At 40.5% G+C, this 26,467-nt stretch overlaps 1 protein-coding gene and 1 long non-coding RNA gene across 2 annotated transcripts; both read right to left on the minus strand.

Moving 5' to 3' along the window:
- Positions 1-433: 433 nt before the first annotated feature.
- LOC112967442 lies at positions 434-3,258 on the minus strand. The gene is made up of 3 exons (XR_003253971.1): positions 3,207-3,258; positions 2,848-2,961; positions 434-505 (listed from the first exon to the last, which is right to left on the minus strand). It is a non-coding gene; the product is annotated as an uncharacterized LOC112967442 (long non-coding RNA).
- Positions 3,259-11,020: 7,762 nt separating this feature from the next.
- CUNH16orf72 (chromosome unknown C16orf72 homolog) lies at positions 11,021-26,460 on the minus strand (the record flags this gene model as incomplete). The annotated part of the gene is made up of 3 exons (XM_026068495.1): positions 11,021-14,011; positions 21,890-22,165; positions 26,271-26,460. Coding segments are annotated over 3 exons (711 nt in total), but the record flags the coding sequence as incomplete, so codon positions are not given.
- Between the last annotated feature and the right edge of the window lie 7 nt (positions 26,461-26,467).

The raw sequence follows: 26,467 nt of genomic DNA on the forward strand, positions 1-26,467 counted from the left end.
CCTCCGCACTGTCCCCTCCTGCCTACAGCCGGCTTGGAGCCCTCAGTGGCACGCACGTACATGAGATCCACTCCGGGGAAGAGATACAAAATTGGCCTCCAAAATAATATTTTTAACCTGAACAACATGGCCCATGTTGGGCTGCGTGAACCAGCCGGCAGCAGCCACCTTCAGACCAACACAGCAGGGTGCTGGAGGACACCGAGGGCAGGAAAGGGTGTTGAGGCAGTTTCGGAGGAAAGGGGGAAGATGGCAGAAAACTGGAGGTACCCCTGAGCAAGGGGAGAGCGTGGGAGGCACTGCTGGGAGGACACGAGAGGGAAGAGATTTGCAGGAGCAGGGTGCAAATCCACAGCCAGCTACACTTCCTTGGCGTGACTACTATAAGCAGTTAAAAAAAGGCAGTTAAATCTACTCACTTCTTTATGGCTGTCACCTTTCCTGCTCCAAAGTGCATATGCGTTTGCAGAGACCATTACTTCAGTCAGGAAGGTCACAGTCATAACTGCAAAGAAATGCAATAGGTATTGATTCTGGAATATTAAATGCTTCGTTCATCTACACCAACGGGCTGCAAAACAGCCCCGGCACCTCCTGTTCACTCACCTCCGAGACAGCCAGCTAGCAATGAATTTGAGACTGCATCTAAATTTATTTAACCAGGAATCTGAGTAAAATACTAGCTGGATTTGCCTGGGTCTAACTCATACCAAGGCAAGCTTAGGGCAAAGTCATGCAACTTCAGTAAACTCAGACAGGCCTAAGTTTAGTGCAGAAAAGAGAAGGCCATTTACTGGCCTTTACAAACATAATCTATGAAAATGCTCCATAAAATGGAATTTGTTACACCTGAACTGGAACTAAAAACAATTTTCCATTTTCTTTGATGTCCTTGAGGCAGGGTCAGAGCCATTAGTGTAGATTTCAAGTGAGGGATTTCAGCCCGAGCTGAACATCTGCTCCCTAACGATGCCCCGAAGCCCAGGCACAAACGGATCTGCAGCTCGCTTTAGCTCGCGTTTTCTGTAAGCGTGTGTAAAAACCTCTCGGATCTACAGAGAAGGACTGTTAACATAAAAGCAGCGAACTTTAAGTAAGGTGCGCAAACACGTCCCCGGGGCTGCTTAGGAGCGTTTTGCACAGACAAACCATAAGCCACAATTAAGATCTCAGGGTAGACAACAGAGCCAGAAACCAAACCCAGGTCTCCCAAGCACCACGTGAACGTGTCAGCCACAAAACAACGTTCCTCTGCAGTTTTATACACAGCTTTTTCCTTGGAATAATATACTGTAATAACACATTAGATGTACGGTTACTCCGAGTGCTGCTGTGCCCCAGCAGCCCGAATGTCACTGCACAACCTGCCGTGCCGAGCTGCAGGCAGAGGGTAAACACGCTCGGAAACACTGTGGAAACTATTTCAGGAACGTGGGTGCTCCTGCGCTTGCAGAGCAGTTTTGGCATACTTGCACCCTAGATGGCAGCACGGTTCAGGGAACGCGCTCGCAGACGCAGCGCAGCCGGAGCGTGGCCAGACCCGGGTCGCCGGTCCAGCGCGGCCCGTCCGGCTGCCGGGGCCAACAGAGCAAGGAGCAACACCAGTGCGCACGCTGCACCGCGCGTTCAAGGAGCAATCGGCTTTTTATACCCAGGTAAACCCTATTTGAAATCCTCAATCTTTAAAAAAACTGGAAGCCTGAACGAAAGGTGCGCAGTGTGAGTCAAAGGATTTCTTAGTGCTTCATAAACGAGCCAAACGGTAGAAAAGCACCTCGCAGTTAAACTGCTCCGCTCCCGCTAAGACGTTCCGCGAGAGCAGGCAGCAGAGAGCAGGGGGGCAGCCTCCGCCGCCGTTCCCACCTGCTTCTCCGTCACTGCAGCGGCAAGCCACCCTTGGCGCGACCAGGAGGGCTACACCACCGGGCGGAGAGGACAGCCTGAAAAAGCGAGGCCTGCTCTTCTGCGTTACCTTTTGCGGGTCAGGCCCAGACCTTAAAATCACTTTACCCGTTCCGGTAGCTCTACACCTTTTGCCCCGGCTCCGCAGAGGCACTTCTCTCCCTCGGTGGCCCGTTCCCCCCACGGACGGCGCTGCTCACATGCTCTTCATCCGCCAAAACGCAAGAAAGCCACAGCCGCGGACGGCAGAGCCGGGGCAGGGGCGCCGCGGGGGCTCAGGGCCGGCTGCGGCTGCCCCCGGCGGCACCGTGGGAGAGGAGCCGGCGGCCAGGGTGGCTTCGCTGCCCGGGCGCCAGGAAGAGCCGCGGAGCAATGCCTTTCCCCGCGGTACCGGTTGTGTCTGCAGGCCTGGAGCCCCGTGAGCCGGTTCAGGTCCTTGCGTAAGGGAGCAAAGACCTGCTTCTGCTTCAGTAGGACCATGCGGGAATTGATCCTGCTCCTGGAAGTCTTTCCCTGCGTTTTGCGTGGCACACCAGCGCTCATCACGCGCGTCCTCAGGACTGTGCCCGGATCGCTGCAGCTGGGAGCCGGCGCGTCCGGGAGCTCGGCCGGGAAAGCCCCTGCGCAGCCGCGGGGCGCGGACGGCACGTGGTGTCCGAGGCCACCCGGAGCCAGCGGGGAGCCCCGCTGCCCTTCCGCAACAGCGGCGCTGACACCCCCGCTGGGACAGGGCCTGGGGTGGGACCCGCGCGCCCCGGGGGGGGGGGGGGGGCCGGGCCGGACCGTCCCCGCGGCCCCGGTGCCCGGCTGGCACTGCGCAGCTACGCGGTCCCGGGTGTTTTGCCAGAGCTTCCAACGGTCCAGTGAAACAACCTCGTCCTGGAGCCCTACTTCAGCTCTCAAGCAGCTAGAAGAGAAAGTCGGAAGCATTGCCATACTATTTACCTCGTTACCACAGCTAACGGCAGATCAGAGCGCTGGCCGGCCGGCCGGCGTCCACACAGGCTGCGCCAGGATCCCGAGTGCAGGCAGGGAGCTGGACGGATACGCCGTGCCCACCTGCAGGGAGACGGACACAAGTAAGGACAGGCAGGATCCCCCCGTCTCCTGCGCACATGCACATGCGCAGGGGAAGCTGGCCCTCTGCTCTGCAGCTTCACCCCAAAATCCTGCCCTGACACAGGAGCAGATCACAGTAACAGCTGGAATTAGTCCATAGGACTCCATTTCTCCCGGTCCTGGTGCCACCAGGGAAGTCAGTCATTTATTCCACAACTCATTTTGAAGGAGCATTAACATTTTACCGTCAATGAATATTGACTCTCTTTTCCCATCTTTCATTGCTTGATTGTGTCCTGTACGGAAACAAAATTCAGAGAAAAAGAGAGAAAGAAAATAACGTCATTTAATTTGCAACATCACTCCGGCAGATATACCAGAAACAATACACCTGCAAAAATAAAATTCAGAGCTAGATGCTGGCTTCAGAAGCGGCAAACACACAGTATCACTCAGCCACCATCTCATTCCTCTCACTCCTGCAACTCGGACGCCAGCCTGGACCTCATCCAGCGGGGCTGGACCTCTACCACAAACCGTACCTGCTCCCTGCTCATCTCCGCGCTTGTGCCCTCCGCGTATGCGACACGGCCAACAACATTCCCTGCCACGCAAGGGATGAGCTAACAGCGACTCAGTAGATGAACACACACACAGCAGACAGGAACATCTGCACCTTTCCGGCAGAGCTGCACGCCTGCCCACACGCCGAGCGGCAGCTAGCCCTGCAGCGAGGGCAGGAGTCTCTCTAGGGAAGTCAAACCACCTGAAAAGCACTCTCAGTCGCCTCGTCATCTGTTTTACAGCTATCTGGAAATAGTTAACTTTGGACAAGACATGCAAGTTATTCTTGTACAGTAAAGTAACAATTGTGAGAGATTTGTATCAACTCTACTGATTTATTTCAAAGTTAAATATATGGAATATACAGGATTAACAAAAAGCAACAGCTTTAGTTTCAGGGGCCCGAAAAGTTGCTTTCAGGGGCTAAAGAAGTAGGAAAGCAAACTATCAAGATATATTTTGATTTTCACAAAGGGCAGATGGCAGCTCCGTTGTAAGGATACAAAAACAGCTACTAAATGAAGGGAGCATTTCTGCTCCATAGGTCTGTTCTCATTATTGTAAAGCCCATCAGCTACCAAAGCAACAATTCCCCTTCAACTGCACAGAGGAGTAAACTGAGGCACTAAAAGGCAAAAGCGCTTTTAGGAAGCAAGCACACTGATGAGCATGCAAGCAGTCATGTTCTACCGCTGCACTGAACAGCACGGCCATCAGCACAACTCACTGGGTGTCGCACACCAGAATAAAATCTGGGATAAAACACGAAACAAGCAGCAAAACTGCTGCAGCGGTCAGGAGAGCCAGGATTCCTTTCCTTGAGCAGTCCATGGCATTTCATCTTTTCTCACCTAGTTAAGTATTATTTATGCATTCTTTTCAGAACCAGGTGCAAGAAATAGCAGTTACAACTCACCAGTAGTCAGACTGTCTCTAACAGGTAAGAGCCGGAGCTGAGGCACTGCTGCCAAGGACAGAAAGGCAGCAGTTAGATCACAGCACTGTTGAATGAAAGCACTGGCAGAAGACTCCTGAAGATCAAGGGCTCCACCACCATGGGGGATTTATGGGGCGCGTTGTCCCCGTATTGGATTTTCTCCTCCTTCTCTACTTTTGCATTGTAAATATTAGTGACAGCTACAGTCTGCACATTGCTGGAGGTGCCCTCTTTGCTGCTGCCTCTCTGCTGCGAGTCTTTGCCATGTGAAAAAACTCGTTTCTGATTCACGCTCCCAAGTAGTGGAAATTGGCACAGCTCCACGAACCAGCTGAAGATCTGGCTCCACTTGACAGTGGTTTTATCTGTGATAGAGATGAACTTACCTAGAGGTTGCCAGCTGGATTGCTCTAAGGGGCCATATTTAGAGATAACACTTGAAAGGGCAAGTTCAAGGTGATGGCCTCCGGCAGCCTCTTTACGTTCCTCTGAGAGATCCTTATTCAGTCCTGTGAGAGCTTGTCAGGTAAGTTGGGAATAGCAGATACTGGAGCTAAAGCAAACAAGGTTGGGCTAGCTCCCCTTCTCCACTTTTGGGCAGGTATTGTGTTAACTTGGCAAACAGCTACAGCCATACTAACAAGACTGAAATTGCAAAAAATTCTACTGTATAATCTTTTATTTTGTTTTTGACAGACTATACCCCATTCTCTCTCTGCATCTGGACTGTGATTTTTACCAACCATGAGCTTTTGAAGAAAACAACTGTAAACGTTGCCTGCATCTGTTCCCTAGCAGCAGCTCCACACCAGGAGCTGGACTTCCTTCCCGAGCAACCTGACAGGTGTCTCGGTTTCGCTGGAAGTCTCTGGCAAAGCATTTCTTCCACTTTGCCCTCGGCATAGGCCAGCCACAACCTACACTTTAAGCCGCTAGTGCGGAGGCAGCAAGGAAACAATATATGTGCATGAAAGTAGCACTACCGTCCGCTAGCGCACGAGAACGGAAGTGGAGCTATCCTTGCTGCCAGACCGCAATGGGGAAGCGCTGCACGCACTGGCCAGCAACAGCCACTGAATGGCCGGGAATCTGATCTGTAATACACTACAAATTCCTCAGGCCAAAGCTTCATTTCTGTAGTCAGAGAAGCACTTTTTTCCTGTAAGCAATGAGGTACTCTGCACAGTTCCAGCAGAAGCACTTCAGAGCCACACTCCAGTGTCATCTTTCTAATTCCTAGTCATTATCTGACTCTAGACAGTTTGTTTTACAAAGAAGCATTTCAAAATCTTCAGCAAGAATGACCCCGAGTGACTATTTTTGCTTACTGAATGATTGGCTTTTAAATGAGGTAAAGGGATTGGACATGGCAGTTAAATAATCCCAATGGCTCTTTGCATTCCTTTAAAGCTTTGAGAAACTCATAGGTGCTTTAATATTAAACGCATCAGTCTCACCCCTGTAAAATCCCTCTGCGATACTTGGACCTACAGAGACACCTCCACTGAGCCTAAGCCACTTACCAAACTATGGCTTAAAAACAGCGGAGGATTCTTCTCTGCAATAGCACATTATGCCTTTATGCGGGAAGAAACATAAGTCATTTGTTTATTTAGCTGCAAGTGATGCAGCAGGCAGGCAGAATTGTAAAATTGCCCTTTTTGATATCCCACGAGCCACCATTGGGCCAGTAGAGCATGACACGCAGAAGCCACTGCTAACCCAGGCTGAGCTACACAGTCACTGCGGCTGAGGACTCGAGCAGCGGTGGGCAAGCTCCCATCACTTCCTGTGCCCGTTTCACCACTCACCCACCACTTATTTTTTTAACAAGTTCTTCAAGACCATCTCTTCCTAATACTAACAGTATTAGCTATCAGTATACTGGAACATTAACCAGGCAGGTCTGCCCTGGACACAGAAGAGCTTAGCAGCTTCTAACCAGAACTTCACCTCTTGGAAGGTTGCTCCAACGCCCATTCTCATGCCTCATCGAAGCAGAGCTCTAGCAGACATTTGGCCTGTCGTTGGAGGCAGGCAATTTTCAGCAGGAAGCTGGGAGGATAATGCACTTTAATCGTCTGCCACATGGTGGCAGTTTCACAGTTCAGCCCAAAAGGACTCCACTACTCTGAAGTCAATGAAACACAGGAGACACAAGAAATTAAACCATCAAATTTGTGCCCGGTTGCTACTTTGCAGGACTGCATATCCTTAGGAAGTTCGGCAGAAGCAGTTTTAATTGAACAACCTTTAAGTTTTCACAAGACTATGTGCTTTATATAAAAGGAAAATTCATCAGTTCCTGAGTTATTAAAAATGATCTACCGATCAGCAATTGTTATCTGACAGCAAGGACACTACTCTCCCCCCACCTCCCCCAGATAAAAAAACACCAGTTGAAAATGATAGCATAAACTGACTCAGAGTGATCCAGGTCAGAAGGGACCTCTGGAAGTTATCTGGTCCTGAGCAGGTCACCCAGGGCCGTGTGCACTCCAAACATCTCCAAGGATGGAGACTCCACAACCTTGTGGGCAAGTGGAGACTAAGTTCCTTTAAAAGAAGCACCTTACCTATTATGCACACACACTTACCAGAAATCTCAACATTTCATTTTTCCTCACAAATAACACTGCATTTGGCACAGGGAAGCATTCCTCATGTAAAAGCAGTCATAATAGGCCACAATCACGAACAGGGAGAAAAAAAATCATTCAGACATAGCTTATAGATGTACACATTAGAAAAGACCAAAAGGAAAGTGAAATCTTTAACTTACAAGATACTCTTAGGTCTTCTTATGTTGAGACTTTAAAGCTCTATTTATTTGGCCTTGTATTGCCAGCATTAAGTCTTTTTTTTTTTTAAATACACTCTAACTATTGCAATTTAAATATGTTGAATTCATTTCCCCGGGTATGTTTTGCTAGAGGTTTATAAAGGAGGACATGAAAATAGAAAAATCTTTAAAAAATAAGTGTTTTTTATTTTTAAATTCAAAAAATAAGTTTTTTTAAAGTATGGGAGGGGCAAATTACTTATATTTTGGGAAAGGCATCTAGGCCCAAGGAAATTTGAATCTTGGCAAGACAACATCTGGAGTTGTGTTAAAGAGGCAGACATAATAGGTCCTCTCCTTGAGGAGCTCATAATGGCTTATTTGGCAGCTCATTTCTTGCAAACATATGCTAACATGATAAACTAAGCTAGCTGAATAATATTTCTTAAAAACTGATTATGGACTGGAATAAATCTGAACTAAATACGTAACTGCACTATCATATGGCAGCACACAAATATTTACAATAATGCTTAGCGGCTTCCTACTCTGAAAGCTACAATTGCTTTAGTCAAAGATTCAAAAATCCATTTTAGCACACAAATACATCTTCAGTGACTCATTAGTGATGACAGTTTCTCCAGGGAGAGGGGGAAAAAAGTCTCCCTTCCATAGGGGAATCACTGCTGCTATTCCATAGGAATTTAAGTGTACCCATGAAAGACCAGACTTGATTTTTTTTGAGCTTTTCTAGCAGAAAAGCTTAGAGATGGGAGAAGCATACAAACTCTTAATTCCCTCAGTAAGACAGCTGTTGGCAGAAGTTGGATTGTTGGCAGGACATTCAACACAGTCTCTAGAAGATGGCCCACCTTGGCTGGTAAGTCCACTTACCTCTAGGCGCAATCCGTAATTTTTTTTTGGTGATGCTTTTAGAGAAGATGGAGAAACAGATTTTGAAGAACAAGAAAACATTTTTAAAGACAGCAGTAGCTACCTTTGGCTGTGCCTTATGAAAAAGATACAGGGAGATGTAGCTTTTTCTAATTTGTGGCAGAGTTTTCTCCTCAGAGCTTTAAAAACTTAGTTATTGTACTCCAAAAAAGCATATAGTGTATTTAAAAAAAGAAAAGCCTGCCCTGACGCATTCTAAAAAAGAAGACTCAAATATTTTTGTGGTTATAAAGTGGTCTGAAGAGCATCATCAGTTTACAAAGAGGCAATAAACAAGTGGAGTTACTAACTGTACATGACCAAGTAATTGCTCAGCTAAACAGCAAGAGAACAAACTTATTTTCTCCCTTCTTTTTTAGTCTCATACACTGCATTATACGTAAGACTCAAGGAATTCACTTAAAAACAAGAATGCTATGTGCAAAGAGCTATCAACATTTAAATGATGAAGTGATAATCACTAACCTTTGCACTTTAACTTTTCAAAGCTGTCCATACTCTGTGAGCCTGAGCATGCATGGTTGCATGGCAAGAACTGGAGATGACTCTACCAAAACTCCAGTAGAAATTTAAAGATTCTTAGCATGCCTAGCTTAACTACAAACATTTTGTATTCTCTGCTTTGATATTTTATGAAAAGGACACTAGATGTAAAAAATAAAGAATTCTCATAGCTTAAGTTTCAGAATTAGAAGAACATCATGAGTTTTCTGACAAGAAGGCAACATTAGATGGTGCCATTAACAATTCAAATAAGGACCCCAAGATGTGTTTTCACTCATGGTGTACTGGTAAGTGAATACTCTGCTCATATGATATCCAGAGCCAAATTCACATATGGTTTCTTTACACTTAAAAGTTGATACAAGATAGGACATTTTTAATCATGCTTTGTTGTAAGATTTCACCTTAGAGTCCATCTTACTCAACTGATCAGTACTTTTTACACTTCAGTCTAAGATTTTCTACAAACCAAAACGTAAGCCCAAGGCCTAGCAGCTGATTATAACAAGGTCCAACTCCTGGTAATTCCTCTACCACACCCCATCTTAGTCAATGAAAATACAGCCCTTATACAAACAAGGCCAAATCAAAAAAACCCTACAGCTTTGAATAAGCAAGCAGCATCACTGGTCAAAATAAAGTCACATAAGAAACACTAGAATCTTAATGTTACCCACTCCAAAAGATTTGGTCTGCAAGTCCCTTCTAGCATATAGCTAGATGACACTTCCCTACTACACAGGAATTTGGTTTACTTGCTACTACGATTGTGGGTTTGAGACAGATTTAGTTTTACTTTTGAGATGATTTGGAAGGGGATCAGTGAAGAGGAAGACAGCAGAAAGCACCAGTGTTGACTGCAGAGCCATCCCATCATAAGCCCATGGAAAAGTTTCAGCCTCAAACTATCTTCAGCTCAGTCCTTTTATTAAAAGAAATTACTCAAACAGGAAAGGCTTTGGAGACTGGTATCAAGACAGCATTACTGACAAATGCCAGTGCCTTCCTCACCACCATAAATAACCAAAGAAATATAATAAGCAAGCTACAAGGCACTGTGGCTACCCCTGGATAACCACATCGTCCCCACCTGGGGCAGTGCACTCAGCAAAACAAGCCAGGTGTACATTCCCTATTTCTGCCAAAATATTACTAGCTCTAGGCTAACATTTGAAAGACTTTTACTAAAAGTCACTTAAAAATACTTTCCAGTTTCCCACTGGCACATTTAACTCATTAAAACCTGAAAAAAAAAATTTTTAGTTTAAAATGTCCATTAAAAACACAAAAAGCTATGAAATAAAGCTTTTAGTAATTAAGTTCAGAGACTGCTGGTATAATAGGTAAATGGAAAAAATATTTCTAGGCTTAGGAACACTCACATAAAAAAAGCTGCTAATTAAAGGACCCAATTTCACTCAAGTCTCAAGACAGACTTTTGGCTACACAGAGATTAGACAGCTCTGCTATTGTAGTCAGTACTTTTTAAACAGATTAAGTGTTACAGTTTAAGATGCTTTTCATATTATCAGTGATGTTAAACTCTATAGACAAGTCCTTACATATTCAAAGGAAATATTCCAATTACTACAGACTTCATTAGTCCATTAAGAGTAGCTTGTGATACAGACCCTGGTATTAGGACAGAAAGGAAAACCAACCAGAGTACAGCTAGACTGAATAGCTACCATCAAATTGCATTCTTAAGAATCCTATTCTGCCAAATCAAATAAGCCTGTTAAGCCTGGTAAGCATCAGTTCATTCCAATCATGTCTTCTATTTTGGGTTTACTGCTGGACTGTATTTTTCAGAAACTTAAAGAACTACAAAGAAGCCTGATTAGTTGTATTTTTTTATTAGGTTTTATTATGACTTAAGAGTTTCTATTACTCCAGTTGGATAAACCACATTTGAGAGTAAGTTTAACTGCAGGACTTCAGTTTCAGCCAAAATCATCTTTGCATTACTTTATTGTAATATAGCCTTAAATTTAACATTTTAAATTTACTTCATTAATAAGCAAGCCAAGCTCAGTAGCTTCAGTGCAGAATGTACTTATGTAACTTGCCGCACATTCATGTTAAATTTGATGTACATGGAGAAGAGACAGGTCAACTATATGATTCACAGGAAAAAGCAAAAATAAGCACCGTTTTTTACCAAACTAAACAGTTCTTAATTCAGTGTTTCTTGTATGAGATCAGCTTGCTTCTGGCTTCAAGAGCTAGAGTTTGGATAATAGCAGAATGCTATTCCCCCCTCCCCCCCAGTGTGGATTTTCTACAATGGCACAAGAAATAGTCTTCAAAGCAACAGGTACTGGACTTGAATGTTTATTTTTTAAAGAGACAATCTGTTCTCCTTCTGTTTACCAGGTGAATACATGCATTTTAGATCATTCTGGCAGGGGTTAACATTTAAAGAGCAAGTAACAACTGGGGCTAAATGAAAAACAATGGTAAAAAGTTGCCAAATATTTAAGGTACAAGCAAAAACATTAATGCAACCAGTTTGATATCTAAGCCTGCTTTCTCAAAGAAAAATGGCACAAATTAAAGCTAAACAAATTTAGTTTTAGGTGGTAACTAGACTGAATGTAATGCTTCAAAGCATTAACAGTAGTTACTTTACTGCAAGGAAGGGGAGAAATAATTTGAATAGGCTCTGTATATTTAGGCTAGACCAGAAGCACTGTTACAGTTTTGTCATGTATGCAGAACTCTCATACGAATATGATGTTACCTTTACTACATGTAACAGTAGAGTCTATATTAGAAGTCGCAGAGCATAAATATCTTCTAGTTGTACAAGCCAGTTAATGAATAAACAGAAGAGCTGAAGAATGGTTTTCAGATATGTGTCCTTTCAAGTCTGTTCAGGACTCCAACCTGTGAATTTTATTCTGGGGTAAAAACCCCCTCTGCCTAATAAATAGTAATTCTAATACATTTAGATACCATCTTACATTGAAATCTTGGTTGAAAATGCAGTCTCTGAAAACTAGCTTTATGTAGTATTAATATTTTACATTAAATAAGTATTAATTGTAGTTAACAGTAACTGAACTGAATGTACACTGAATCTTCAGGTGATGTGCAAGTTAAGCTATGTAACACAGGTGGGGTTTTTTGAACAGTTCTTAGTCTCTCTAGACAGTTTTCACACACTTGTCCCATAAATTACAGAACTTAGCTACAGTACTGTGCAACTGTTGAGTTCTTCAGTTTAAAGAAATTAGATGGAAGCACTATAAAGCAAGGAAATTGTGCTCTGCGAGCCTTGAATTCTGAGAATTTTAAGTAGAACATATCACTCTTCTCTTGCCTTGACTAGAGAACACCAATAAAGGACAGCAGGGTTATAAGGAGTAAAACTATAGTCAAATCTGCCTTAAATATCAGGGAAGTTGATACAAAAATCTGACTCTACAAGCATAAGCAAAAGTCTTGAAGAGCTGTATATTAAAAGGAATTCAAGATGCCTTAAAAAAAAAATCTGGTGTTTTAAGTTAAGTACTATGGATTCAGTACAGCTGCATTTCACCCAAAATCAGCTTATGCTTTCTGTTACAGCATGCACACTGCCTCAATAAATACCTTTTTCTCACTTCCATGTTTGGAGCTCTTCATTCTCTCATTCCTCCTGTATTATTCCTTGTCTAGGCAGAGATTTAGAGGACCTAAGCCAGAGCTCTCCAGAGAAGACAGACTTGTTGCACGTAAGTGTAAAAAAGTTCCAAGTAGGACAATGTTCTTTAAGATTGACACATATCCTTTCCCCATTCCAGAACTGATTTGCAGCAGATCAATCTTGATCTATAGTTCACTTTTAGATTATGCTTAGGTTTATGGCAGCCAGAATTTGATCCTATGAATGTAAGCTCAACACACAAAAGAAAGCCATTTATCCTTTTAAACTCATCCTTACGGCATGTTTATCCAGAGCTTTATAACCAACTTCCAGTTTTAAATTATTTTCTTAGCACTTGAGAGAACCTGCATGTCACTCCCTCCTGCAGGAGATGGCATCACACAATCTGGTTTAAGTTAGTCCAAGTTTCTGTATGTGACCAGAAGTCTTACTTGTTAGAACACACCCTTTTTCCAACTATTCCCCCTTATTCCCTCTCTTCCCACCCCTCCCCAGTAATGGGCAATTACTTCACAAGAAATGTAAAATGGGATATGGGTGTACACAAAACCTACCCTTCACTAATACTGAACAGAAAAGCCTATTTTCCAATTACAGGACATCTTTCTCTAAATTTAGGTCAGCACTGGTGCAGTCTGCACTGTGTATGATTACCACAAGGATAATACCAATAAGTACATATATTTTCTCAAACTGAAGATTTAAAAGCCTATGAAGTTAATTGGGGAAAAGTTTAATATTGCTACTTCAGAGCACTAAAACACACAAAGTGAATCCAATAGAGATCCTTGTATTGATTCAATATTAAGTATTAATTGCATGACCATCATAGCACCTCTTTACATTATCACACAATCACCAGAATTATCAACTGCTTTTAAAACTAAAAAGGGTACAGTCCAATATTTATAACTTGCACACTGTTACTATATAGAAACTAGGTGCATGGTACAGTGCTGCAAAAATGGAAGCCTGCAGTTTTGACAAAGATGCCAAGTCATGTTGTAGACAATTTCAGTCAAACTGGCAATACTGTTTAAGCAAATACTCAACACAGCAGGAAATAAAGGACAAAAAAAAGCATTCTATAACCAAATAAACATCTGAAATTTCCTTTCCCTTTAAGAATACAAGTAAGGTCACTTTTAGCCTTGGAACAGATACATGTTCGCCTATGATGATCTTGCTAACTACTACACAATATCTGATGTCCTCTGCTAAGAATATAGTTTAAGAAAGCCGCAGTTACAAGAGGCATCTAATGTAATATCTAAAATTTCCTTTATGGCAATTATTGAATTCATTTGTCTTAAACAGTGAATATGGGAAGATGGCCTCATGTTTCCTTTTCAATAGTACTCTGAGGATCAAGTGGCTTTCAAGCAGCATGGTGGGTTTGAAATTTTTGCAGTTTAGATCATTCTGTTGCGTTTATGAGTTGGTGAGTCTGTAATGACATCGCCACACTGGGCTGAGGTACGCTTTCTAGTTCCACCATTGTCCAAGTGGAGTGCCATTTCTTCTGATATGAAAGTGTTCAAATCAACATCATGGAGTCCATTTCTCCTTCGACTAGCATTGGAGCCACTGCTCACGTGAGTAGGAGAGCCTGGGGTACTTGAGCGAACACTTATACTAGCCATTGCACCACTAAGACCTAGGGAAGAAAAGAAAGAGCATTTAGATCAAACAGTGAAGAGTTTTTCCCCTGCATGCAACAAAAGGGATGACACTTATCCAGCACAGGTTTTAGGGGGATACTGTAAGCATTTCATTCTAATATTAGTAAACACACCTACTTATTTGAAGTCCAGAAATCAACACCTTTTAGCTTTTACTGCATGAGTACCTAGAGCTGATACAACTGCTTTTTGTGATAGTTGAAGTGAGCTAATATACTGGACTGTAACATCATACTATGCCAACAGCCAGCTATCTAAGCATCTGGCAAGCTATTGGAAGTGTGTACACACATTCAATTGAAAGAGTAATCTACTTCAGTATGAACTCTTCAAGAGAGATCAATACTTCCACAGAAGTAAAGATCCCCTACCAAGGGCTTTCCAGGGTGATTTAATTTGGTCTTGTTTCAAATACCACCACACTACTCCCTGCAGTCCCTCCAAGTAGTCTTAGTTCTAAAGTTGTTGTATGACAGCAGATCTTGAACAAGTTTATACAGCAATAGTATTTAAATAATCTAAGCAAAAGCTTCATCTCAGGGCTGCCACTCTCAGCCAACACATTAATACCATTGTAATTCAGAAGAGCACTTCAAAAATCATGAAGAAATCAAGCAAGACCACACAATCCCTTGAAATTTGCAAGTGGCAGATCTTATCCAAAAGACCATGACAGGTACCCTGCTACCACTTTGATTTGTGTATAGTTTATTAACAACATCTTTGATTGTAAAAGAAATTTCTTATAGAAATACTTGCTCCATTAAACAAGACTATAAGCTTTGTACTAAATTAAACTTGTCTTTGGTAATGTTAATGTTAGTTTAGCAAAAGCAGAACTTTCCAAATTAAGGTTTAATAGGGGTTACAAAACATGCAAGCCTAATTCTTCTTAATTTGAAGTTCAGACTACATTCATAGGTAAGCAAGAGCTCAAGAATCTTCACTATCCCAACTGCTTCAAGTTTGAGCATTAGATTTTCAAAACACTGTCAGCCCAAGAAATACTACCTAAAGCAACAGTCATGCAAGAGGGGGAAAACACAGTAGAACAAGATCTACATCAGTAGATTTTTGATGATCTCTAGAGGTCCCTTCCAATCCCAAATATTCTGCAATCTTTCTAGCAGTAAGAACAAGCAATTGTTTGAACTATCCAGGAGGACTGTTTCAAGTAACTTCCAAAATCTTGAGCTGGCTCAGCTTTTGATGTTCTCACGAACCACAGGTCTCAAGTACTTTTTCTTTGTCCAGCCAGTATATGTTAGTCTTGCATATGCAAGACCACATATGAAGATATCCATTAAGTTGCTAAGTAGGCAGCTGGAAGTCATGAGCTGACAAGTAAAGACCAACAAAACCCTACCTATTAGCTCCTGATAGGCCACACAAGTGGCTTCAGAGGCTCCATGAAGCCCAGTTGTAGAAACCCTCTCTTTCAGACTCAAGTTCTATTTTGGAGAGTTAAGAAATTCAGTTATCTAGAAGACCAATTGACAGAACAGCTACATATGATGTTTCTTAAAGAAATAAGGCTAACAGATGTACAACATTAAGTATTGAATGGTTAAGTGCCTCAGAACAGATATTCTGTAGGGCAATAGAATCAGCACACACTATATACATTCCTGCAGACTCAACATGCACTTAAGCTCAGCAAGTTTCTACTATTTCAAACTTACTCCTTGAATAGCCCTGCTACCAAACAAAGGTCAAAAAGCTACACACTTCAAAGTGATAAAAGAGCATAACCTCAGACTACTTTCTACCTACAATGCAAGGTCAGAATTTCTTCCGAGTATGACATATGTCTAGAGTAAGAATGCAGAAAACACTTATAAGGTATTAGATTAGTTGCCAGAAGCCTCAAGTAGGAGATAAATGGATTCAAAAGCCATCTGCAGTGATGGTAAGTTGATGTACATCATGATAGCACAGGTCAACCAATTTCACTCTGCTGCAAATTAATACTGAATGAACATTTAAAGCTTAGATTTTGTAGAAGCACAGGATATACTTTTACACAGGTGAGGCATTATACAATAAGCAGTAGAAGCATGATGGTGTTCCTATACAGCTCTGAACAATGGTTAAGATCCTGCACATTCTATCATTAACATCATCTTTCATTCACAATGGCAGTAAGAATTTAAATAGCAGAAGCTGTTTTAATGAAAACAATTCAGAAACAAGATTTCTTCTAATATTCCCAGGATTAATGTTAAGTCTAACTTCAAAACCATAATGAAATGTGTTTCCTACAAATCTACCAAATAAAACAAAGCAACTAATTAGATGATAAAAATGTATAAGCAGAAAAATCCAATTCAGATGCTGTGACTTTGATAACAACCAGTGCCCAAAGTTTGGACAGGCAACAAACCTCTGCACAATTCAGACAGCAGCAAGTTTAGTGTTAACTGGCATGATGCATGTTAGAAAGTTTTCCAATGTACAGGATGAACTAAAACCAAATCCGATTGTTCACAGAAGCTAAAGATTCCTGACAGTGTTTCAAAGCCAAATTGATATTCTGCAAATACTTCCCTTCCTCCCCCACCAGCACCAGTTGATTCAAATCAAAACTGCTCTGAACACACAGGTTCACTGTTATTACTTCCAATCAACATTGGAACATTTACATCATTTCTGCCAGTTACTGTTTTATTATATACAACCCATAGTAGCCAAAGACTAATGTACTAATTTTTATCATGACATCTTTTAATTATCTATACAAAGCAAATTTAAATGAAAAATTTAAATGAAAAAATTGAGCATCCCTAGTTGGTTATTACTGTAAAGGTGAACACATTTTTCAGCAACACTTTCAAGAACTGTGTTTAAGGAGAGCTGTTCCAAGTGACAAGCATTTGTAAGAGTACCAGATACAAAAGTCAGAATTCAAAAGATGCATTCGTAATATGCTGCAGCATATTCCAGAGCACTGCCAGGGTTTGCAAGCAGTGCCTCAAAGAGGCATTTACTTAGTATTCAGTGATACTGAATCACTATATTTAAAAACATACAACATTCAGGAGATAAGTTTTGAGACATTAAAGATTTCAAAGGCAGAAGAAAGTTTAATTCCTACAGAGACAGGAGCACAAGGATATTGGAACCCAAGAAATATCTCCAGTTTTAGTTTCATCTTGCATTTCATACCCACTAGTCCAACATAACCATCATTACCAAGTATGATACAGACATGAGTGACAATTTTCAGTTACTAGCAGTTAACCATATTACACAGCAGAGACTAATCCAGAAAAGCAAAACTGTTAACCTAGACATTTACACCACAGTTTAGAATTAAGTAATCAAGTATAGAAGAGTCAGAAACAAAGTTCAAGGCATGTACTGAAATATCAAGTTGCCATTTCATGAAAGCAAGGTCTTTGAAGACTATTAGTAATGCCATTAAAACAGATCTACTTTTTGTTAACAGAATGTTTCAGGAGCAATGATTCATTGTTCATTTCTTACTGAAATGCTGCTGTTGTACAAAGGAAATCTCAGAAAACCCATTTATTGTGAATTATTCCGAGTTAAGGCACAGTTTTGTCTATACAACACAATAGAGATTCTGATAGTTAAAGTACTTTTACTTCTAACATATCAAGACCACCTTTAAAGTCTGCCACTACTTTATAAAGGGGAAGGCCTTTAGGAAAGAACATGCCTCTTTCCCTTTCAAACTTAAAAAGATTAAAGTAGATGGAATAGTTGGAATATCTTGTAGTTATATTCCCATTCCTGCCATATCATTCAGTTAAACCAGCAACACAATATATTTTGTAAGTGGCAATTTCACAAAAACCTCTGCTTATACCCAAGACTACATTTTAAAGCATCTATTGCAGTACTATTGGCAAAAGCTGCAGTATGAGAAATTCTGATCAATACTAGCTAATTTATAATTAAGGACTCTCCCAAAGCTATCCAGTTATTAGAATGCTTAGCTAAAAGTGAATGTTTTGAGGAGTATGAAGTGCTTAAGGTAAATAAACTTGCTAATTTTGAGGTGACAGTTTATCAACACTGGTCTAAACAATAAGCTGTTTTATCTGCACTATAGCTACATCTACAGTGACTATGAGTTATTTGGGTTCCTACCAAAGATTATGTATGGAATAGCTACTGTTCAAAATTATTTTCCAGAAATTTTGTTCAGGAAGTATCAAAATTAACATTTAAGCTTACCTAAATGTGACCAAAGCACAGATAAATATAGAGTGGCATGCAGCTCCCTCTAGGCTACATTCCCTATTTCAATTTTTGCTCAGCAAGTTTTAGCAGCAGATATTAATACAGAACTCCATCCTTTATACCACATTACACCCTTTCAGACTACATCTGAACTCTGCTCTCCCATCCCCTATATCAGCTTCCTCCTCTCCACTTTGCTAACAACTTTTTACATTGCCATTTAATATTAAAACAGGATAGAAGGACTAATGGAAATTTAGCATCTTTAAAGGAGCTAAGCTACACACTTCTATATGCTAGAGCAAAGGTTTCCCCCAAAGGAACTGAATCACATTAGTGAGATACCTCAACATTAAAGCTTAGGAGCAAAAGCAGTAACACTCTCACTGTGCTGCTGCTGCTGCCTAAACACACCTCATTTTTAGTAAGAAAGCTTGAGTATAATGTATTTCATAGTGTTGCTTTCCCCCTTTGCTTCCTCCTTCCCAAATCATAGTGCTTTCTCTCATTATGTTGGGAGACTGGTTTGTAAAGCATGGTACACATTTCTTAGCATGAGCACATTCCACCCTAGAAGCCCAAACCATAATTTCAAAGGTGGATGATGGACAGCCATCAGCACTGCAAGACTTAATATGCTAGCTCCAGCAACACAGAAGGAAAAGACCTGGCAAAAATCAGCTTTCAGGAATCTTAAGACAGCCAACTTAAGTTGAATGTAATGCTCATATCTGAAACTCTTCTCAGAGAACTGGAACAGTATTTCATTGTGTATTCAGAAAGTAGGTGAAGATGCATCTATAGCTATGCTAACTGCAATGATGTTTGGTGTTAGATGTTACATAAACTTGACTCTACATTTAAGGAGTTGAATAAAAGCATTCATCTTCCACTGCTATCATATCTTAGAACAGAGCCTCAGCAGATCAAGAATTGTGCATTATCTTAAGCTTTCTGTAAGTTTCAAAAACAGTTCACTTGAACTGCAGAATATAATAAGCACTTAATATGTTACCTTGAGCTAATTACTCAAGACAAAAATCAAAGCCTTTAAACAAAGGTTTTTTTTGGTATTTAGTTTGAGTTTCTAGCCAGATTCAATTTCAATGGTTATCCTTCAGCAGATTTATAATGGCAAGTTGATATGACAAAAACGTGAGTTTACTCAAGAGGTTAGTTCCAAAAAGCCTCATTCTCCAATACCCACAAATTACACTAAAGGATTTTCATAACAGGTGCACAGCATGAATGCCATAACAGTTAAGAGAACATAGATCACATACATTAAAAAACTATGAGTCAGCTTAATTTTACCTTGGTCATTTTGCTTTTAGCTACTGCAACAAGTCTTGAAAGCAGAATAGCATAAGAACAGGTTTTCCTATAATGTGAAAACTATTGATAACTAATAGCACAGAATTAGGTTTGCTCTAAAATGCCTAGCTTTTGTCAGAAACTGTCAACTACCTCACTGAGCTAAGTCAGATGTAGGTCAGATGCAACGAGGCTTGAGCTTAGAAGAGCTAAGGTTAAAGTGCTGTTTCTTTTTCTTTTCAGATGCAGAGTACAATTTTAAGACCATCTTGATGCCTGAAAATATTCTGTAGTGTTACAGGCTAGGGCATAAATCCAGATTCATGCACTGTGTTCCTGAAAAATATTTTGCTCTTAGCTAACTTTTGTTGCTAGAGCTTGTCATGAATTTCTCAAATTTAAATCATGAAGCATTTAGAGGTCACATAATTGAAATGCAGGGATTCTTCCCCCCCAAACATCAAGATCAGTTATAGAACTGAGATCTTCAGACACAAATGCCTATTTCTGAAAAGTAGTCAATTAGCCAGGTAAAGCAGCTCTGAAGAGCTGTATTTTGTCTTAAACACACTTCTAGTTCTACTTTACTAAAAAGACCTTGCTTAGAGCAGCAAAAGTTTCGGCATTATCCCTCCAACTCCAATTCAGTCCATCTGACAAATATGTCAGAGAACTACTCCACTTCTACAGAAAACTTACCAGCATAAACAATGCCTCCCTCCTCCACACATCAGTCAAAAACTCCCCTGAAAGTCTTAGTCCAGAATGTTTGCTGAGACTGGTACTCACTACCATCCTGTTTTCTCATAATTTTCCACAATGCCTAGAAGCAGCAACTCACTTTTAAACAGCCTGCCAAAAATGCAGATATATAGTCCTACAGAAGACAAATTTACACACACATGAAGAGTCCATGCAGGTTCCAAAACAAAAGGTAGTTCTGAGAAGACTGATATAAAGGAGAACAGTTTGGGAGACAGTTTAATCACAACTTCTTCTGATGTAAAAGGAAAAAAGGGGAGGGAAGTTGGAGGAACACTGACATTCTACGCAATAAACTAAAAACAGGTACAAATCTAAACACAAGCTTAGTCACTAAAGGATTAGCACAAAAGCATCTGTGTCAAACAGATTGAAACTGATATCAGGAGAAACTAATCCAGAAGGTGACTGACATGTAATCTTGTCTACCAGCTGATGAAGTAGAACAGCACATTTCTAGTCTCTGCAGTGCTACTACAGCACAGAACTGCATGTGGTCCTCATGAACCTGTATTAGTTAATGAAATACAAACAAAATCAACTTTTTACCTAACAGTTCATACATGTGCAAGCTAAAGAGAAATGACTTCCATAAGCCACCTCAATGTGAAACAGATGTTAAGAAACAATGCAAGGACATGAAGAGTGCTACATTACCAAGACACCTATGAATTTACTCTGCTTGAGAGATCTCACCAGGCTGAAGTGAGATCTACCTAACTTACCCTCACTTGACAAACCTTTAGCTGAAGTGAACTGCATACAGGATTCAACTACAGTTTCAGAAAATAAATTTTAAAGATTGTTTATCACTACATGATACGAGAGTCACCTTCTGCAGTGGTTCTTTATGAAATTAGCTTGACCTACTAGATCTGTGCACCAGTGGTACTTAATTCTGTAACCAGTTTCCAAAATACAGAAAACTGCCCAAAACTACATGACTGGGTGGGAGCACACTTGTTTTAAATGACAGAGCCACAAACAATACCAGAATCAAGCTGCCACCTAGACAGTGTCTGGCTTATGTATCTTGAAAAATTGCCACAACAGAGCAGAAGGGAAGACTGCATTTTTAAGTATCCTTTTCATTGATCCACTCATCCAATTATTAACCCACTAATCCCCTGCTCACACTGAGGATATTGAAATGGTGAAAAATTTGTTAAGTTTCACAGATAGTATTTCTAGGTAATTTAATTTTTAATATACTTTTAGAATGTCTACTATTTATACCCTAAGATATGTGCTTATTTGCACTCCCCCTTTGATTTTTAGAAGGCATAAAAAACAATGGTGAACTACTTCATTTCACTGTTCATGCAGTATCTTTTCCTCATATTCAAGATATTTGACTAATGCAGCATTTTAGTAGCAAACAAGCCTAATACATGCAAAAACACATTGATTCCTTCAGAGAAGCAAGTAGATACCTTCAGCTGAAGCATCAGGTACATGACATTAGGACATCAACAACTGCCAAGAGCCAAAGCTTAAGAGGAAGACATGTTTTAAGAGCCCCCACCCAACTTTAACCAAGTAGTACCAGGAAAAAAAAAAACTGTTACCATGCAGAGCTATGGCTTCACGGAAGGGCTGCAAATCAGTCTCTACAGATGAGCTAGTTTCTGTTGAAGTAGCTCGGTTAGGGGATACTACAGTCAGTCTTGGGGGAGCTCTAGAATTTCTTGGAGGAGGAACTTTTCCACATAGGAAGCTGATCAAGTCTTCTCTACGAATAGTTCTTCTGCGTTTTTTAACCCAAGCTAACACATCCTTATTCCGACGCTGATAGCCAATTTGAATTCCTACATCAAAACTTCGTTGATGGGCATCCACACTTTCTGCAAGAAGACAAAAAGGTATTCTTAGCAAGTGTCACAAATAGAGCAATTTATAGTATGACATATCACTGACATGGCTTCCTGTCAACCATGATAAACAAGGAAGATGTTCTACAGGTTATTGCAACAGTAGCAAGTTAGCTGTAACAAATTTGATAGCACTGAAAAGTTGTTAAAACTAAAGAGAAGGGTAACTTAAAAGGTTCCGCCTTCTTCACAAATCAAAATGTTAACAACTCAAACCACTTAAATAGCATTCATTTACTATACTTCAAATTAACACTACAGTAGTGTTTTTTAAATGTTAATACAGTGTAGTTTTAAACAGATACTTTGAGCTTGTCAATCTGAAGGCACTTAAATTAACAGACAATACACTTAAGAGTGTATCAGTTCAGCCAGAACACAACATAAAACAAAGAAAACAACTCGTTTTCTTAACTCCTATAAGAAATTTTCAGAAAAATCTAATTTCTTCAGTGTCCCTCTTATTCAACTTAAACTGCACAGGCAATTTACAGGAGGGCATAGCTTTGAACCTAGTTAGAACAGAAGTGTCCCCAACATCTTACAATCAGGCAACAGATCAATTACAAAATGAAGTCTAAGAAAATTCTTTCCCCATTTAAGAGCCCATTGCAAATCTGATACACTAAAGCTTTAAACAGGTATTACTTGCAGTTAATCCTACTACAAAATGCAATTTCATTCCCCATTGATGTAATTGGTCACCTGTGCACATCAGTTATAACTTTGCCTCCAACAGATACTCTTACATGATTAAATTAGTTTCCAGACTTCAGTAAGTTAACACTTCCAGCTACTTGTTTAAGAATTATGTGAATAAATTTCACAAAGAACAGTAACAGGTAGGACAAACCATACTTTGTACTCAGTTACACTCACCTTGTTTGTCAGATATTTGCTATTGGAATAGCTGTTGGCAAAGCTCTAGTTTTATGAAAATGACTGCCACATTAGCCCTTTCTCCCTTAAAGGACACCAAAATAATAGACTCCAATCTAATTTACACTAAATCAAGAGGTTTTTTTAATGTCAAAACTAAAATAGCATTTTGTATTGTTTTACTAATAAAGTTCAACATAATAGCCATTTGCCCAGAACAGCTTTAGGAGAATTGTTTAAAGAACAAAGCAATGATATACTCAAAGCTAGTTTTCACAAAAAAAACAAAGCAAACATCACTATTTAATTCTATTCTTAAACATTATTCTAAAAGCAAGTTTCAAAGGTACCACTGCTTGGTCCAGAAAACACCACTAGAACCAAAACCTATACTGTCAAATAGCACTGCTTCAGACATAACCTACCAAAAACACCTCAATTTGATTATTGGAGCTTTTAAAGTACAGACTGCATAGGTATACACAGAATACACTAACACATTACTTCCTTTAATGCACTCTAAAACTAAAAGCATTTCGCCCATGCTACCTTGTAATCAAAAGACTTGAAGATTTATGACTGCTAATTTCTGTCAAAGAAGTGCCAACACAACAGATTATTCCTTCAGCCATTTTATATTTCACAACAGCTACAATTCTGATGCACTCTCACTAATAAAGGCTACTAAAACTCTGGAACTAGTTTGGAAATTGACAACATTCCTTTAATCACTTCCCGAAACCCTTGAACAAGTCCCCTACGAGAAGTGAAGAGCTCAGTTTTAAGCATGTCAGCAATCTGCTTTCCTTGTACACAAGAAGGCTTTACAAAGGGCTAACTATGAACTAGTTAGGAGGTCAAACGCTGAATGCTGATGTAGACTGGAAAAATTTCAAGTCTTCATCACCCTGGAAAAGATTAGATTTTTATGTTAAAACTACAACTGCTTTGTCTACAAAGTTAAGCTAGTGAGAGACAAGCAGTCGAGTCTCCTTCATTATGAAGCCAGTAAGTACAAACCAACACTGCAAAACATACCAAGCATTTAATAAATAAGGTCAAATGTAACCTCAAAAACCATATTCCAATGTATACCTAGGACTTTCCATAGCAGTCATAAATTCTAAAGCCTACAATTAGGATCCACTTTAGTGCAATCTGGAAGATAATCTGACAAATATTGTGTCTTTAAACAAGCTATCAATCAACAGAACTGAACCAAAAAATTCATGATCCAAAACCTGCACAGATTTCAGAAAGTATGACATATTAAGTTTAAGTTAGTCTTTTAATCTATTTTTCTTCACAGAAAACACTTGACATTCAAGAAATGGAATTTTCCGTATGCAGCTCTGGCTAAAAAATTTTTTAAACACATTAAAAATTCAAACAGTTACAGATCAGAAACCAGCTGCAGGGGCAAGAGGCAGTTGGTAATGTTCATCACCCCAAGTACTCCTTCAGTGTTTTGACTTTTAAAGAGCAGTGTTCATCACCAGGAAGGCAAGCTCACATTAAGAGACTCACACTTTGCTAGTATGCAGGTGCATAGCTGATTCTACCCATGCTCTCTACAAGTTCCTGCTAAGGGGATCTATTCACTTGGGAGTCAATTAAAAAAAAGATGGTAGTTCTGAGCAACTGAGGCACTTTAGCACCAAAATAAACTTTCTTAAAGTAGACTTTTAAAAAGTGTTGCTTTTTAAGGTATTAAGTTATAGCTGACTGAACAGCTTCCTACTTAAATTCTAGTTTCCCTAATCACTGACAAACCATATACATCTTTTGTTAATTGCATTACATGAATAGGGCTTATTTTGCCTATAATACAAGTAATCAAGTGATCTAATCAAAAATAAACAGCCAGAGCCCTTTGTAAGTAAGGATGCTCTAAAGGACAATATTGCCACTGGTAAAAAAGACTAATTATTCCAGACAACTTGTTAACATCACCTCCTGCTATTCTAGCACCATCCCCAAGTGACAAGTGTCCCTGTCCATGTTCTAGTGACCCACTCCCTCAGGCCAACACCTACCCTGTGACGCAATTTGCTGCCCCTTTACAATGACCTATGATACATACACAACATTTGCATGTACTTTTCTGCAAGAGAGGCAAGTCTCTAGCAGTGAGGGTTACACATCTATGTTTCCTCCTTGGTCTCTTCACATTTGTCAGAAACCTGATCAGCCCTCAAACACACTACAAAGTTCAACTGTTTAAAGTAAATCTACATATTGGGAAACCAGAGACAAATGAGAAAAAACATGCAGGCCAAGCTACATTAGTGCTATACAGACAATAATATACCCCACAACTCAAAGTCATTAAAAACTAAGTCAGAAAAACAACAATTTGCAACTTTTCTAAAAAACTTGTTTTCCTTACTGGTGATGAAAGACAGTAATAATTGTAATCATGCTGTACCAATTCAAACATTTACTTGTGTCTTTAACATTTTTGTATGATTTTTTTAAACTAGAAACCAATGGTTGATTCTTCTACAGAAAGAAATTCTTGCATTAACCCTAACAGCAGCAGAATTCAGAAACAAATCTTGACAGACAGAAGCATACAATCAAAATGCCCGAAGCACATCCATGTACAACATACAATGTAGGCTAACATTACTTTCTTATAGTCACCCTGGACACAGTCATAATGACAGTCTGGTGCTTAAAATAAACTGTGAGGCTTATTTAAAAAGCCTCACTGTCACAAGTACATGAAATTTTATTTTTGTCACATAACATCTACACAAGATGTTACAAACACTAAACCCAACTTATGCTTCACTTCAAATGTGAATGCATCATACTGCTATCCCCGCATTTAGTAGGCCTTGTAACAGACAAAATGCATGAAATTTAAGCACTGTTTAATAAGCTATTCTACTCTTCCCCTGAATTCATCAGGAATAGCTATGCATTAAAAGCATCCTTTTTGCAAGGGTCTAGAAGTAAAATAGCTTTTAAGTTATTAGTCACCAACATGAGGCAACAGAGAAGATTCAACTATCGTCAGCTAAAGTGGCCCAGGGAAAAACTTGCAAGATCCAGGAAGCAGTCTCGGGTTAGATTTTATCTGGGTGAATAAGAGACATTAACAGGCCCTGCTTATGAGTAAGCCGGGGCAGGCGGCCGAGCGGGGCTCGGCTCAGCTCAGCTCGGCGGGGCAGGCAGCCGGGGCAGCCCTTACCTTTGTAGAGGTTGGTGACTGCGGTGGCGGCGTTCTGGAAGGGGACCCAGAGGGAGAGCCCTGGCTGCTGGCACACCCGGTCTGCAGGGAGGGAAGGACACACGCTGTTTATTTTGGAGTCACCAACTCCGAACGGCCATGTTAGGTTTCGCCATTTTGTTCCACCTTCCGAAGGCAACCCGGGATCCGGGCCGAGC

The sequence above is a fragment of the Apteryx rowi genome, unplaced genomic scaffold (assembly GCF_003343035.1).
Source record: "Apteryx rowi isolate R43461 unplaced genomic scaffold, aptRow1 scaffold_105, whole genome shotgun sequence".
Classification (NCBI taxonomy): domain Eukaryota; kingdom Metazoa; phylum Chordata; class Aves; order Apterygiformes; family Apterygidae; genus Apteryx; species Apteryx rowi.